The 16,034-nt window shown below is 45.0% G+C and overlaps 1 protein-coding gene across 1 annotated transcript; it reads left to right on the top strand.

Annotated features, from left to right (window-relative positions):
* The first annotated feature begins 865 nt into the window (after nt 1-865).
* Nucleotides 866-10,648, top strand: LOC308106953 (dicarboxylate carrier UCP2-like). Its single transcript, XM_080458997.1, has 6 exons — nt 866-1,332; nt 4,639-4,846; nt 7,496-7,696; nt 8,828-8,929; nt 8,989-9,169; nt 10,012-10,648. The coding sequence occupies exons 1-6, from the start codon at nt 1,207-1,209 to the stop codon at nt 10,133-10,135; spliced, it is 942 nt and encodes a 313-aa protein (XP_080315123.1). The 5' UTR covers nt 866-1,206; the 3' UTR covers nt 10,136-10,648.
* The last annotated feature ends 5,386 nt before the right edge of the window (nt 10,649-16,034 follow it).

The following is a 16,034-nucleotide window of genomic DNA, read 5'->3' as shown; positions in this document are numbered from 1 at the left end:
TTCAATGTCGCAGCTCAAACCTGCAACTATTTATAAGATTTCTGTGCCGATGTTTTCTAATCCAGGGCAAAGGTGAGCAAATGTTAGGCTTTTTCAACGTCACAATTTAAAACCGTTTGCATCCATGAAGCTTTACTTAAAAATCTGCTTTTACATAAATACAAGTGATTGACAAACGCATACTCACTTATTTGTCAAATGTTCTCTTATAGCAATAAATGTTTTTAATCATTTTGTTTTAAAATGGGGTGGAAATTGTATATATTTGATATTTTTTTTAATATTTCAAACCTTTTCTTTATTTTATTCTTTTGCACTTTTAAATAAAACATTTGTGATCTCAAAATATGATAAATAAAATGAGATGTTTTTTTATTCATTTATCAAAAAGATAATTATCATAATTGGAGAAACTAAGTATGGGATTAACTATCTTAACTTCCAAATATGTTATTTAGTGAAATGTACATGTCAGTGGTTTAAAAAAACAAAACTGACTCATGCATAAAAACCAAAAGGAGAAAATATGATCAATATGTATCAAGGACATGAGTCAAAATAAAGCTAAATAATCAATTTAACATAGTTTGATAGATCATTGAAATGTAAATAACTATTGAAACAATAAATTCATTTATGAAATAAATAATTTGTCATTAGGCACATTCATAAATCAGTTAATATTCTTACATATTATACATTTAATCATTGAATATTAGTTTGTTGTCATAAGCCTGTGAGTGCAGGCTTTTTCAAAGCGGATCCTCCGTTGTGGTGCGTCGCGAATGTTGTGCGTCCGGTTTTCAGGCGGAGCTGTGTGTGTGTGTGTGTGTGTGTGTGTGTGTGTGTGTGTGTGTGTGTGTGTGTGTGTGTGTGTGTGTGTGTGTGTGTCTCACCGGCTACATACGTCGGAGCGCAATGGCGCAGCGGAGGACTTTGACAGAACAAAGTGTCCTCCTCTCTCCTCCTCCTGACGCGGCTGCTGCTGTTGAGTTTGTTCCGGACGTGAAGACATGAAAATCTGAAAATCCTCAATATTTAAGTTGCAGGAAGTGAAGCTGCTCTGTGGCGCATGGACTCTGCGCTCAGCTTTCTTTTTTATTTTTTTATTTTTTTTTTAAATATAGATTGATTTATTTTTGACTGTTGCGCGTGAGGGTTTTTGTTTTTCGTCTTCTTCTTTCGAGCCCAGCAGCTGATCTGATCATGGCCGGAGGGACACCGGCTGACCTGGCTCCATCCGTGGCCGTGAAGCTCTTCTCAGCTGGCACCGCTGGATGCGTGGCGGACCTGGTCACCTTTCCTCTGGACACGGCCAAAGTGCGCCTGCAGGTGAGACGCTGGGGTCACTCACCTGGAAACACAGTGAACTCATCCGCTCATCAGTACTCTGACATCAGACGCACACATTGTGCCAATGAAAATACACTTTATATCGATATGTGTGTTTAAATACTTGAGGGATCTTTGGCTTTTGGGTGAAACTTTTGAAAAAACTTAAAAAGTTCATGCTACAGTGATTTTAAATCATGATGTAGGGAATTTAAGTAGAAACATGAAGCGTTTAGTTCAAATTTTTTTGAACAAAACCCAACAACTCTGGAGGGTTCAAAACTAAACAAGTCGATGTCAGTTACAGCTTGAAGTCTGCTGCTGTTCACAAGTGGACTTCTGTGGTTTCTATGGAGAAAGTGCAGGTCTCCAGTCTCCAGCAGCCGTCCCCTCATGATGATGCCACTTCCATGCGCTGTGGAGCTTCATGTCCATGAAGATGAAATGAGACCTGTGCTGTCCATGACTGGATTAAAGGAGTCATATTCTCCAGCTCCTCACCTCCTCCTCCTGGTCTGGTCGGTCCAGAAACCTTGAATTCTAAGTTTACTTCTTTTCCTTGATTTTCCTCATTTGAATATTGGATCATAGGAGCTGCATTCAGAATCTGCTGTGTCTGTGTGAGTTGGACTGGCTCCGCCCACACATGCCCATCTTGGGAAGAGGAGGAGATACTTCCTCTCGTGGTGCCATGTGCCAGAGATGATCTGCCTAATTGTGGGAGGAGTCAAAGGGAGGGCCTACCTTGATTGGGATTGGCTGAACCCCCGATGACACTATATAGGGTTTGATTCTGATTGGCTGGTTGGAGCAACACACTTTTTAAACCTGAAACAAGCCAGGGAGAGAGAGGACAGACTGTCTTCACTTCTGGGGCGTCACACTCTGTGTCAGACCACCTGCTGAGACACTATTTCTGGGGTTTGGGCTTTTTGTCGGATTTGATGAAAGAGACTGAGAGATGATCACTTTTATCAGTAATAAGTAATCCTGCTGTTATTTCACTCCCCATTTCATTTGTGAGTATATTATCTATTAATGTCGCTGTATTAATAGGTAGGTTTGTCTTTGAGAACAATTTCAATACTAATGCACTCCATAGTCCCGTCAATAATAGTTACTGTCATCTAGATTACCCCTCAGATTTGCCTCCACACACAGTGTGACTCCTCCACCTGCCAGGTGTGGTATCGGCCTCCTGACCTCAACATAACAACATCTTGATGAGAAGGACAGTTTAAATACTATTTCTAATAGAAGCAGGACATTTATTGGTTGATTCATGGATCAATGCTGTGAATTTTTCCATTTGTCTCTTTGTTAGAAACAAGTTGAGAATAAATGCAACAAATGATTCAAGTGGTTTTGTCCTCGTCCTCGTCCTCCTTGCCGTATCTGTTTCTGGTCCTTATCTCTGTTAAATCTGCAAACAGATCTGATATCCTCTCTGCCACAAGGTTCCTTTACTGTTGGCTTGTTATTTTTGAGAAGGAATCATCATAAAGCATCAACAAGGAAGAGTTATATGTGATATTTATATTAAAACACACAGGTCTTGGACGCTTCTGTCGACAGTGTCAAAGAAATCTTTAATAACTGAGATTTGTGACAAAGCTTAAGTTCTTCAGAGAAAAGAAATCATGAAGAGTTCATCTCTTCACTTCACCATGTTGTTCACAGTGAAGATTTCCAGATTTTGAGAAATGAAGCGAGTGTTTTCAGAGCAGTTTATACTGCTCCACAGAGAAGCCTGGTGTCGTTGACACCGGAGTCTTATAAACGTAATGGAGCCTATTTTTAGGCCCTCATGTTATTAAGTATCCTTAAAGGCCCCCCTCCATTCACAACTGGGTTTGTTTCTCTGTGGACTTTGCTGTTTTTGTGCAGACTGACTGTTCAGAGTGTCACTCTGTCAAGCCGTGGTCGTTTCTCTGCTGGAAGGACGAGAGACCAGCGTTCCAAACCTGAGGATGTGGATTATATCTGCCCTCTTCCAGCCACTGGTTTGACTTTAGCATCGGTTAAAGAGACACATCGGCAGGAAAGGTCCCTCCGTTCAGCAGGAATCAGCTGCTTCCATTTGCTTCTCCTGCGTTCACACTTTAATTAACTTCAACCAAACGGCACCGGTTCATTTGCAGGGCAAACGTCTGATCTGGTGAAAGTTCAGACAGTCGCCTGCCCTTCATTTCATATTTAATCATAAAAACCTTCATACCTGGTGGCAGGTGTGTGTGTGTGTGTGTGTGTGTGTGTGTGTGTGTGTGTGTGTGTGTGTGTGTGTGTGTGTGTGTGTGTGTGTGTGTGTGTGTGTGTGTGTGTGTGTGTGTGTGTGTGTGTGTGTGTGTGTGTGTGTGTGTGTGTGTTTGTGTGTGTGTGTGTGTGTGTGTGTGTGTAGGGAAACAAATTGGCGTCTTACACATGTTATTATGTGAAAACTTGAAGCCTTCAGGGCAGAAACACTGAGAACAGATTTTCTGATGGAGACATTTCATGTCCTGCAGTGAAAAACTTTGAAATGCTAATGAGTGTTTGTTTGTTTGTTTGTTTCAGGGACCATGAACAGAAAACATTAATCTTAAAGAAAAGAGGCTTTGTAGCCGTGGCCAGTTTCCTCCTGCAGTCCCCCGGCAGGATCACAACATTATAATGCAGATTATAAATATAACCCACAGTAAAACTAGTAATATCAGTAATATCCATTAAAATTCATCACCTGGATTCATACATTATACTAAAATACATTATACAACAATGCAATGGACAATTTACATAGACTAATGCTGACACAGCTGGTTTTCCTTAATCTGTACATTCTAATAGAAAGATTATCTCCAGACAAATATTGATGTGTGTCTGGAGAAATAAGAGGAAAAGATACAAATTGAATGTTCTCACATCACAATGTCAAATATGTGTTGTTCTTCAGCGAACTACATTTTACCACGGCTAATTAAAGTCAATTAAATCAACATTACATGATTATTTTGACTATGTAATGTATTAAATACAAATGTTGAATGTGACCACAGTAGTTTGTACTCTACATTTTGAGATGTTTATGTAGTGTCCCTGCTCACGTTATTGGTTCCTATCACTGTGTTCCCAGGACCACAATGACTTTTATTTCAAATAGGACATAAAATACAATAAAAGAAGGTTTGAATGGAGGAAAAATATGTTTATGAACGGAGCAGATTGAGAGTAAACATGTTTCATCAGTTTCTTCTATGTCCTCCTGGTTTAACGAGGCTGTCCAGGGTTTGTCCCAGTCCACTGTCTGAGTCTGTCATGGTGTTGTGGCAGGTCCAGGGTGAGTCCGGCTTCGCCCCACAAGGCCAGGCGGCGAGGTACCGGGGCGTGTTCGGCACCATCTACACCATCGTGAAGAGCGAGGGGCCTCGGAGTCTGTACAGCGGCCTGGTGGCGGGACTCCACCGCCAGATGTGCTTCGCCTCGGTCCGGATCGGCCTGTATGACACCATGAAGGAGGTCTACAGCGGAGGAGCAGAACGTGTGTGTTCACCATCACTTTATCACTGTGCACAGCAAGTAGGCTCCGGCTCAGAGGAATACTCAGGATCTTTCTTTCTTTAATCAGTTTGAATAAAGGGACAGTTTTAATGACAAACACATGAACCTGGTTTTCTCAGGCAGACTCTCACCTCAAGACTGAAGTTTCCCAAACTGCAGCAGTTTCCAACAACATTTTCCTATTTCCATGTACACAAAACATTTGAATTTTATTTACTTATTTTTAGTGCTGTCAATCGATTAAAACTATTTACTAATTAATATTAATTAATTAATTTAAAATAATAAAAACATTAATAAATGTAATAATAAACATTTAATAAGTCTTGGTCTTGTTGGAGTGCAGGTCCACCACTCTGAGGATTGGAATATTTCTAGAAACAAAGTTGTGAATTTATTACATGAAAAAAGTGGCAATTATATATATATATATAAATATATATATATATATATATATATATATATATATAAATAAATTAAACAAAGAACTTGAATCATTATAGCTGGTCGTGTTGGACTGATTACAAGGCCTCAAATATTCGTTTCCACACCTGAAACAGTTTTTTTTATTGCTGTCCACTGACTTAAGAAAGAAAAAATAAGAAAAACTTAAGTAGTATTTCATTAATTTTATTCCATTTATCTATTCTTGGAGTATCCTTGTTTCTCCAGTTTATTGATAATAGTGTCTATGAGAGGATGTTTCACTGTGTGGAGCTTGAATCCACAGGAGGAAGATATGTATGAGAGATATGTCAGTCAGGCGTGTCTCTCCAGGAAACTGAACTGCTTGAGTTGGACCTGTTCTTGTTCTGCCAGCTGTAAATATCACCAGGAAGTAGAACAGAAGGATTAGCCAGAGCAAACGCTCCCACTTCAAAGGTTCCAGGTTGACAGTACCGCTCACAGAAGTGCAGCACCTGAACTTGTTCCTCAGAAGAAGTGAGTCAGAGTGACATTCCTGCTCCAGAGCGTTTCTGAGAGCAGCCGGTTTATCTTCATCATCTTCACGTGTCCGGACAACTCGCTGAAGTAGTTTGAATGCTGAGCCTTTAACAGCTGCGACTCGGGGAACTGGGTCAAACCATCAGCTTCAGGAGGGATTCTGTTCTTAATGTTCTTATTGTTTGTAGCCAGATCCACTAGTCGACTGCACCAGTGCTCTCGGCCCTCTGCAAACTCATAATCCACCCTTTAAAAAAACCTGGGGGTGATTCTTGGTGGTGTTTTTAACCTTGACAAACAAATTAATTCTGTTTTAGGAACTGGTTTCTTCCAGATGAGGCTGCTGGTCAAAGTACAGTTCTGTTTCTCTCACTGTTATTCATGCCTTCATCACATCCAGACTGGACGGCTGTAACTCCCTCTACCTCCACCAGACGTCCCTCCGTCCTTCCATCCCTCCATACTTCCGTCACTCTGTCCTTCCATCCATCTGTCCTTCCGTCCCTCTGTCTCTCCGTCCCTCTATCTCTCCGTCTCGCCGTCCCTCCTTCTCTCCGTCCCTCCATCCCTCTGTCTCTCTGTCCCTCCGTCTTGCCGTCCCTCCGTCTCTCTCCGTCCCTCCGTCTCTCCGTCCCTCCATCTCTCTCCGTCTCTCCGTCCCTCCATCCCTCTGTCTCTCTGTCCCTCCGTCTCGCCGTCCCTCTGTCTCTCTCCGTCCCTTCTTCTCTCCGTCCCTCTCCGTCTCTCCGTCCTTCCGTCCATCCGTCCCTCCAGCTCAGACTAAACGCTGCTGACCGACTTAACAGGGACAAAGAAACCAGAGCACATCCCCCCAGTTTCAGCCTCACTCCACTGGCTTCCTGTCTCTTTTAATTGTTTTTAAGAATTTATTGTTGGTCTTTATGGTACCAAATTGTTTGACACCTTCTTATTTATCCGATCTTATACACGTTCATACAAAGAAATAGATTTGATCGCCATGTCTTTTCAGTGGCTGCAGCCCGTCTGGAATTATTTGCCTCTTGAGTCCTTCAAGTGTCGACCCAAGACACATGCAGTATGAACTCGCTGGCTTTTAACACCAATTATGCACTGGAATATTGTGGCCTTGTTTTTAACCCTGTTTTTTACTCACTGATTGTTTAATTATTATTTTGAGCTGTGAGGCACTTTGGTCAACCTTGGCTGTCGTGTTAAATGTGCTATATAAATAAAGTTGGATTGGACTGGAACAGTATGTTAAGAGTCAAGTCATCTGAGCTTCCAGAGACGAGTTTCTCTGTCGTCTTCACCAAAATGAAGCTCCAGTTTTGTCTCCAAAGAAACGAACATCCACCTTTTCAAAGTGATAGCTCGTGCGAAGACAGAAGGACTACTCATGAACACCCTGAATAATTCCATTTGCACCATCCATGCTGAATAAATGTTCACGAGAAGAGGCTCAGACAGTTTTTTAGCACAGATTTACCACCTCAAGAACATTAGACAAGTAGCTTGGTTCACTTCTGTTCATTTCAACACATTTGTGATTATTTTGTAAATATCTTCTAGTTTTGAATGAATGAACACTCTTTTTTAATTGTGCTTGAAATCACCACTGAGCTCGTCACCCTGCTGGCCGCCAGGCACCTGTGGGCATTGAGCTCTAATACTTTTTGCCCCAACGTCCGTCTCTGTGCGACAGACGCAGGAATCCTCCCTCGGCTGCTGGCGGGCTGCACGACGGGCGCGATGGCGGTGGCTTTCGCTCAGCCCACCGACGTGGTGAAGGTCCGGTTCCAGGCTCAGACCCGGCTGCCAGAGAACTCGGTCAAGAGGTACAGCGGCACCCTGGAGGCCTACAGGACCATCGCCAGGGACGAGGGCGTCAGGGGCCTCTGGAAAGGTAGAGGAACACAAACGATCTGTGGATTTTACATGAAGGAGGAGACAGTGAAAGAAGGAATATGATGGAAGGAGGAGGAGGGAAGGAGATACTGGAAGGGGCAGAAGATGTTGAAGTGGGTTTCTAAAGGCGACGGGACTATTGGAGAACGTATAGAGCGGCGGGAATAATCTAGCTGGAACCAGCAGATGGCGGTGGTGCAGCTTTGCAAACCCAGGTGAAGAAGAAGAACGGAAACAGTCATCAGGGTTGAAAAAGCTCCTGATAAGAGAGTGAGCGAGGGAAACAGTCATCAGGGACGATGAGAACATGGAAAACAATGTAGATCAATAAAACCAGCAGATGGCGGTAGTGCAACTTTATGGAGGCAAACTGCCGTTAAACCCAGAAGAAGAAGAGACAGTGAAAGTTTGCATGAAAGAAATGTCTATTTTAGTGCATCATAAAGGCTGATAAATAATATAAAATGATGTCTCCTTATCAAATGTCTTTTAAGACTGAAAATAGGTGTAAAAAATGTGATATTGTTTCTCATATAAAGCAGAAAACAAAAATCAGCTTTTACTTCTCAGTCTTTTTCATGTTTGGTTAAATGGGAGAAAATTACACTTAAAAGTAAAATCAACCTTTTTTTTTTCAATTTTAATATAAATATAAATGAATCTCCCCAATCACAGATTAATTTTCTATAGCTCGTCTGTTCAATCATTTCATTCAGTGCTCTTATATGTGGACAAAGTGAGGAGGCTTTCAGCAGAGGCTCGGTGAATGTAAACAATTTTATGGCAGTAATTTGCAAAATGAAATCCCACAAAGCAGAAGTTTTTAATTTAATATTAATAGTATTAATGTATAAATCCATTAGCATCAAAGAGTTCAATGGAGAATTTTGGAAGCTTATTGTTTCAAACTGAAGTCTGAGAATAAATCCTCTGATCTGATTCATAGTTTTTCCTTCTTTCTTAAGTTTTCCACAAATCACTAATGAAGAACTATTTTAAAGGCATGTAATCGTAAAGTGGGAGATAAAAATCTCCTGTTCAAAGCTTCTGATTTACCAGACTCATTGAACAGACTTCAGTCTCCTTTTCACTCCCTGTGAACTTTATAACGTAAAACTCGCTGTTTCAGGTTGTTTGCCAAATATCGCCCGTAACGCCATCGTGAACTGCTCCGAGCTGGTGACCTATGACATCATCAAGGAGCTCATCCTGAAGTACCACCTCATGACAGGTTGGTTGTTTCTTCTATTCTCACTCTGTACAGACGTTTAACAGCAGTGTTTTCCTCAGACAACATGCCGTGTCACTTCACCGCCGGCTTCGCGGCGGGCTTCTGCACCACCATAGTGGCGTCTCCCGTGGACGTGGTGAAGACCCGCTACATGAACTCGGTGCCCGGGCAGTACCGCAGCGCCGTCCACTGTGCTTTAACCATGCAGCTCAAAGAGGGAGCCACGGCTTTCTACAAGGGGTGAGACACTCAATACTGAAAATCCCTGCTGACGTTCCTTCAGTTTGCTTCATTGCTTGTTCACCAAACATTTATGTGAGCACCACTGGATGTGCCAAAATGAAATGAATAAACAAATAAAGAATTCATTAAATGTGTCATTAATTTATTAAAATTGGAATTAAATATATAAATGTGTCATGAATTAATTAAAAAACCAATTCATTTTAAGTAAAAGACACATAACTATTTAACCATTTTAGTGCTATAATTAAATAAATAAATACACCATTAAATAGGTTAGCTCGGCTAGCTCAGTTGGTAGAGCATGAGACTCACAATCTCAGGGTAGAGGGTTCATGTCCCATGCCGGGCGCCACCTTCCCGTGGGCTCACCACCTGCAGGAAGGTTCTTAAATTGTGCGATGCGATCTGGGTGAAGGTGCTCACACTGTCACCCCCGCGACCTGGAAATGGATAAGCGGAAGAAAATGAATGAATGAACCATTAAATGTGTTAAATTAAATTTGGACTTAAATATTTCATTATCTCACAATTTATTTAATTCCTTTCATTGATTAGTTTATTTGGACGGTCAGTGCACATTAATGAACAACCAATCTCTTCACCAGGTTACTGTAAATATGCTGGATTAGCACAATGCTAATTTCCATCCGTTGTCCCACAAAAAAACCCGTCCAAGGTTACTGGTTTAATGATTTAATGACACATTTATATATTTAATTCCAATTTTATTAATTGTAATAAATTAATTCATTAATTGTAATTGATAGAGGAGTCTTTGTGCACAAGAGGAAGCATCTCTTTTAAAGTTTCCCTTTCTTTAAATGTCTTTTTTCCAGCTTTGTGCCGTCGTTTCTCCGTCTGGGATCCTGGAATATCGTGATGTTTGTGAGCTTCGAGCAGATTAAGAGATTTGTGGTGAGACTGCAGCGGTCCTGGGACACCTCGCCTGGTCCTGCCTGAGGCCCACTTCACTTTCACCTGCTGCTCTGGTCTGGACCTGCTCCTCCTCAGGGAAAACAAAGAGCCACCAATTTTATTACAAGTTGAATAGAAGCTATTGTTTGTAGCCTCTGGACACTTGTGACTCGCTGGGATGCTTGAATGTGTTTCTGTCTTCAAATCAAAAAGTCCATAATGACAGAAACTTGTTTAGAGAAATGAACGACTGACGTCTTCGGAACGACGACGTCAATCTTTTTTTTTTTTTGACAAAACTGTTCACGTGATGAAAGATACTACTTTGTTTCTGGGTCCACTGTCGATGGACGCACACACACGCACACACACACACACACACACACACACACACACACACACACACACACACACACACACACACACACACACACACACACACACACACACACACACACCCACACACACACACACGGTCGAAGTGTGTGTAGACGGTGAGACTGGGGGTGAATTATTTGAGGGTGCTGGAATAAACACGAAAGATCTTTTATTCATCTTCATCTTCATCATCATCATCATCATCATCATCATCATCATCATCATCATCATCATCAGAAAGTAATACCACAAGCTGGTCAAAACGTCACTTTTCATTCTTCCTTTATTTCAGCCGAAGCTGCATGAATCAGGCGATGACCTCATATATCAGCTGGATTTTGTTTTCATGTGTTGAATCCGTCTTTCATGTCAGATAATTAATTAATTAATTAATTTGATGTCAATTTGCCACTGAACTGACGACCAGAGGAACCAAACTGAACTACAAGGATACACAGGAAATCATGGTGAGTATTTTTATGGACATTTTAATCCAATCATGATTGTTGGTTTAGTGATTATAGTTCATATCTGGTTCAGTTGTGGTGAAAATGTTCTTCTCCTCAGCTCCTGTTGTCCATCATACTGTTTGTTTGTTTGTTTGTTTGTTTGTTTGTTTGTTTGTTTGTTTGTTTGTTTGTTTGTTTGTTTGTTCTAGTCGTGTTGCTGGTTCCACATCAGGAAGTGTTTTAAAGACTGTTGGTTGTGAGTCCAACCCCCGACCTGCAGGAGCTCACTGAGACACACAAACCCACCAACCTCAGCAAGGTGGCGATTCTTTTCTGAGTCACAAGGCCGTTTAGGAGATACAAACACAACTAACAGTCTTTACATGGTGGGTGGAGGCTGCAGTGCACAGAGGAAACTAAACACAGAGATGCTCTGGTTCAGAATCAAACCCGGGGTCTCTGGCAGTGAGGCAACATTATAAACCACTGCACCACTGAGGAAGACTGTTTCATTCATGCTTCACTCACTCAGGTCTGATTTCACTCCTCTGAATAACTTTTCTGAAATCACCAGTGTTTGGGATTTAGTGACACCTTGTGGTGAAAGCAGCAGATTGCAATCAGCTGAAAACCTCTTGGAGACAAACTCTTTATAATATGGATCAAAGCATCATTTATTCTCTCAGGTGAATCTTACACTCTGATCAGTTTGTCAAACTGAAACACGAAGTGGGCCTGAATTTAAAACTTGAACAAAGTCGTGGGCCAATTTTAATATTTATTGAAAAATATCTTCCTCCAGATAAAACAAAGAACCTTTTCATATGGACCCAAACAACATTGAATATGGAACAAGCAAAGCTTAATAACTATACAATCTATAACTTAACATAGCACATCCATCTATCCATTTTCTTCCTCTTATCCGGGGCGGGGGCAGCAGTCTAAGCAAGGATGCCCAGACTTCCCTCGCTCCAGACACTCCCACCAGAAGGGTGGGACCCCAAGGCGTTCCCAGGCCAGCCGAAAGACATAGTCTCTCCAGCGTGTCCTAAGTCTGCCCCGAGGCCTCCTACCGGAGGGACATGCCCGGAACACCTCCCGAGGGAGGCGTCCGGGGGGCATCCCAAACAGATGCCCGAGCCTCAGCTGGCTCCTCTCGATGCGGAGGAGCAGCGGCTCTACTCCGAGCTCCTCCCTGGTGACTGAGCTCCTCACCCTAATTCTAAGGGTGCGCCCTGCCACCATATGGAGGAAACTCATTTCAGCCGCTTGTATCCGGGATCTCGTTCTTTCGGTCATGACCCAAAGCTCATGACCATAGGTGAGGGTAGGAACGAAGATCGACTGGTAAATCGAGAGCCTCACCTTTTGGCTTAGCTCCTTCTTCACCTCGACGGACCGATACAGCGACCACATAACTGCAGACGCTGCACCGATCCGCCTGTTGATCTCACGCTCCATCTTCCCCCCCACTCGTGAACAAGACCCCCAGATACTTGAACTCCTCCACTTGGGACAAGGGCTCTCCACCGACCTGAAGGGGGCAAGCCACCTTTTTCCGCTCAAGAACCATGGCCTCGGATTTAGAGGTGCTGATCCTCATCCCAGTTGCGTCACACTCGGCTGCGAACCACGCCAGTGCACGCTGAAGGTCCAGGTTTGATGAAGGCACCAGGACCACATCGTCTGCAAAAAGCAGAGACGAGATCCTATGGTCCCCAAACCGGACCCCCTCCGGTCCCTGGCTGTGCCTAGAAATTCTGTCCATAAAAGTTATGAACAGAACCAGTGACAAAGGACAGCCCTGCCGGAGGCTAACGTGCACTGGGAACAGGTCCGACTTACTGCCGGCAATGGGAACCAAACTCCTGCTCCGGGCGTACAGGGACCGGACAGCCCTTAGCAAAGGGTCCTGGACTCCATACTCCCGGAGCACCCCCCACAGGACGTCCCGAGGGACACGGTCGAACGCCTTCTCCAGGTCCACAAAACACATGTGGACTGATTGGGTGAACTCCCATGAGCCCTCGAGCACCCGGTGGAGAGTATAGAGCTGGTCCAGTGTTCCGCGACCTGGACGAAAACCACATTGTTCCTCTTGGATCCGAGGTTTGAGTAACGGTCGAATCCTCCTCTCCAGTACCCTGGAATAGACTTTCCCGGGGAGGCTGAGGAGTGTGATCCCCCTGTAGTTGCAACACACCCTCCGATCCCCCTTCTTAAAAAGAGGGACCACCACCCCGGGCTGCCAGTCCAGAGGTACTGTCCCCGACCGCCATGCAATGTTGCAGAGACGTGTCAGCCATGGCAGTTCCTGCACATCCAGAGACTAAAGGAACTCAGGGCTAATCTCATCCACTCCCGGTGCCTTGCCACCGAGGAGCTTAGCAACTACCTTGGTGATTTCAGCTTGGGTAATGGACGAGTCTACCTCTGAGAACCCAGCCTCTGCTTCCTCAGCGGAATACCTGATGGTGGGATTGAGGGTGTCCTCGAAGTATTCCTTCCACCACCCGCCGACATCTCCAGTTGAGGTCAACAGCTCTCCACCTCCACTGTAAACGGTGTTGGTGAAAAACTGCTTCCGGCGCCGGACGGTTTGCCAGAATTCCTTCGGGGCTGACCAATAGTCCTCCTCCATGGCCTCCCCGAACTCCTCCCAGACCCGAGTTTTTGCCTCCACCACAGCTCGGGCTGCGGCCCGCCTGGCCTGCCGGTACCTGTCAGCTGCCTCGGGAGTCCTATGAGCTAACAGCGCCCGATAGGACTCCTTCTTCAGCTTGACGGCATCCCTTACTTCCGGTGTCCACCACCGTGTTCGGGGGTTGCCGCCACGACAGGCACCAGAGACCCTGCGACCACAGCTCCGAGTAGCAGCTTCAACAATGGAGGTGGAGAACATAGTCCACTTGGACTCAATGTCTCCAACCTCCCCCGGAATCCGTGAGAAGCTCTCCCGGAGGCGGGAGTTGTAGAATGCACGGACAGAGGGCTTGGCCAGGCGTTCCCAACAGACCCTCATGACACGTTTGGGCCTGCCGAGTCTGTCCGGCTTCCTCCCCGTCCAGCAAATCCAACTCACCACCAGGTGGTGATCAGTTAACAGCTCTGCCCCCCTCTTCACCCGAGTGTCCAAGACACGTGGCCGGAGATCAGATGACACGACCACGAAGTCTATCATCAACCTCCAGCCTAGGGTGTCCTGGTGCCAAGTGCACTTATGGATACCCCTGTGCTCGAACATGGTGTTCGTTATGGCCAAACTGTGACGAGCACAGAAGTCCAATAACAGAACACCGCTCGGGTTCAGATCAGGGAGGCCGTTCCTCCCAATCACCCCTTTCCAAGTCTCACTGTTGTTGCCCACGTGGGTGTTGAAGTCCCCCAGAAGAACAACCAGTCCCCAGTTGGAGCACTATCCAGCACCCATCCCAGGGACTCCAAGAAGGTCGGTACTCTGTACTGCTGTTCGGTCCGTAGGCCGAGACAACAGTCAGAGACCTGTCCCCTACCCGAAGGCGTAGGGACGCGACCCACTCGTTCACCGGGGTGAACTCCAACACATGGCGGCTGTGCTGTGGGGCAATAAGCAAGCCTACGCCAGCCCACCGCCTCTCACCGCGGGCAACTCCAAAAAAGTGGCGTGTCCAGCCCCTGTCAAGGAGCTGGGTTCCAGAGTCCAAGCTGTGGGTGGAGGTGAGCCGGACTATATCTAGACGGTATCTCTCTACCTCCTGCACAAGCTCAGGCTCCTTCCCCCCCAGCGAGGTTACATTCCATGTCCCAAAAGCCAGATTCCGTGTCCGGAGATCGGGTCGTCGAGGCCCCTGCCGTTGACTGCCACCCAATCCACATTGCACCCAACCCCTACGGTTGCCTCTGTGGGTGGTGGGCTCACAGGAGGAAGAGGAGGGACCCGCGTCATCCCTTCGGGCTGGGCCCGGCCGGGCCCCGCGGGCAAAGGACCAGCCACCAGGCGTTCGCATGCGGGCCCCAACCCCACTGACACACATTGTGCTCCAGGCGTCACTTCATAGCGGGTTCTACTACCGGATGCTGTCTCATCCACTTCACACGAGACCTTTCAGAGGAACGAGGAGGTGAAGTGAAGTGAATCTCTCCTCGCAGTAGATATGTGAAAGCACACATCTTTATAAACTGCTTGTGTTTCTTTCATCTTTACACACGAAGCCTCTGCAGTTTGACTTTGCAGGATTAATCCGCTGCTCCTCAGAAACAAAGCAGAGGAAATGAAGGAGGTGGAAAGCACAAAACGATGAGCTGACGGAGGAGACCATTGCCCAGTTTGAGTCTTGCAGGACAAAAGCAGCGGCTGACAAAGACGTAAGTGAAGCCTGCGGCTGGTGATCAGCTGCTGCGGCGCCGGCAGAGCTTCTCCATGGCTAAGCCGGCGTGGCGAGCGGCGGCACTCTGGATCACCCCGGAGCGCGTCATCGTCACAAACAATGGAGGCCAACGACACCAGGCAGCTGGACGACTTTCACTGTAACACCGCCGGCGTTCTGGACAAAGACTCGAGAGTGAAGGTGAAGACGTACAGGTGGAGAGCTTAGCTCTCCTCCAGTCACCTCAGCAGGAAACTCTGCACACAACTGACCCACAATGTCAGGTTCAGCTGAAACCTTCACTCTTTTAAAGTGAGTTAAAGTTAAAGTGAGCTCCCATCGAGTCGACGCAGCTGCAGGTCTTTTAGTGCATTTTACTCATTTAATTGTTAGGTTTTTTTGGTCTTTCTACTGACAACAGAGGCCAAATGTTTGTGTTTCACAACTACATTTTCCTCTTGATTCTAAAATACCCGTAAAAGCTAATTTTCTAGTCAAAAATATCACATAAAACATTACAGTTAAGGGAAAAAAAGAAAGAAAGAAAAGAAAAAATTAAGATAAAAAAGAAAGAAAGAAAACAATCTTCAAGTTCTCATATCATCCAGTTCACCTCCTTTTCTTGGTTTGATTGGTCCAGAAACTTTGTTTCTAAGTTTATTTCTTCTTGATTTTCCTCCATTTGACTATTAGATCATAGGAGCTGCATTCAGAATCTGCTGTGTCCGTGTGAGCTGGACTGGCTCCGCCCACACATGCCCATCTTGG

This window comes from Lipophrys pholis (genome assembly GCF_963383615.2).
Source record: "Lipophrys pholis genome assembly, chromosome: 3".
In the NCBI taxonomy this organism is placed as follows: Eukaryota; Metazoa; Chordata; class Actinopteri; order Blenniiformes; family Blenniidae; genus Lipophrys; species Lipophrys pholis.
The sequence above is the reverse complement of the archived record's forward strand: the minus strand, read 5'-3'. Positions and strand labels throughout refer to the sequence as shown.

Bases quoted from the DNA above. Each gene is read 5' to 3' on its own strand.
- LOC308106953 (XM_080458997.1), top strand. From the start codon at position 1,207: ATGGCCGGAGGGACACCGGCTGACCTGGCTCCATCCGTGGCCGTGAAG. The intron at 4,847-7,495 runs GTGTGTGTTCAC...TCTGTGCGACAG, and splicing joins CTACAGCGGAGGAGCAGAAC to ACGCAGGAATCCTCCCTCGG. The intron at 8,930-8,988 runs GTTGGTTGTTTC...TGTTTTCCTCAG, and splicing joins GAAGTACCACCTCATGACAG to ACAACATGCCGTGTCACTTC.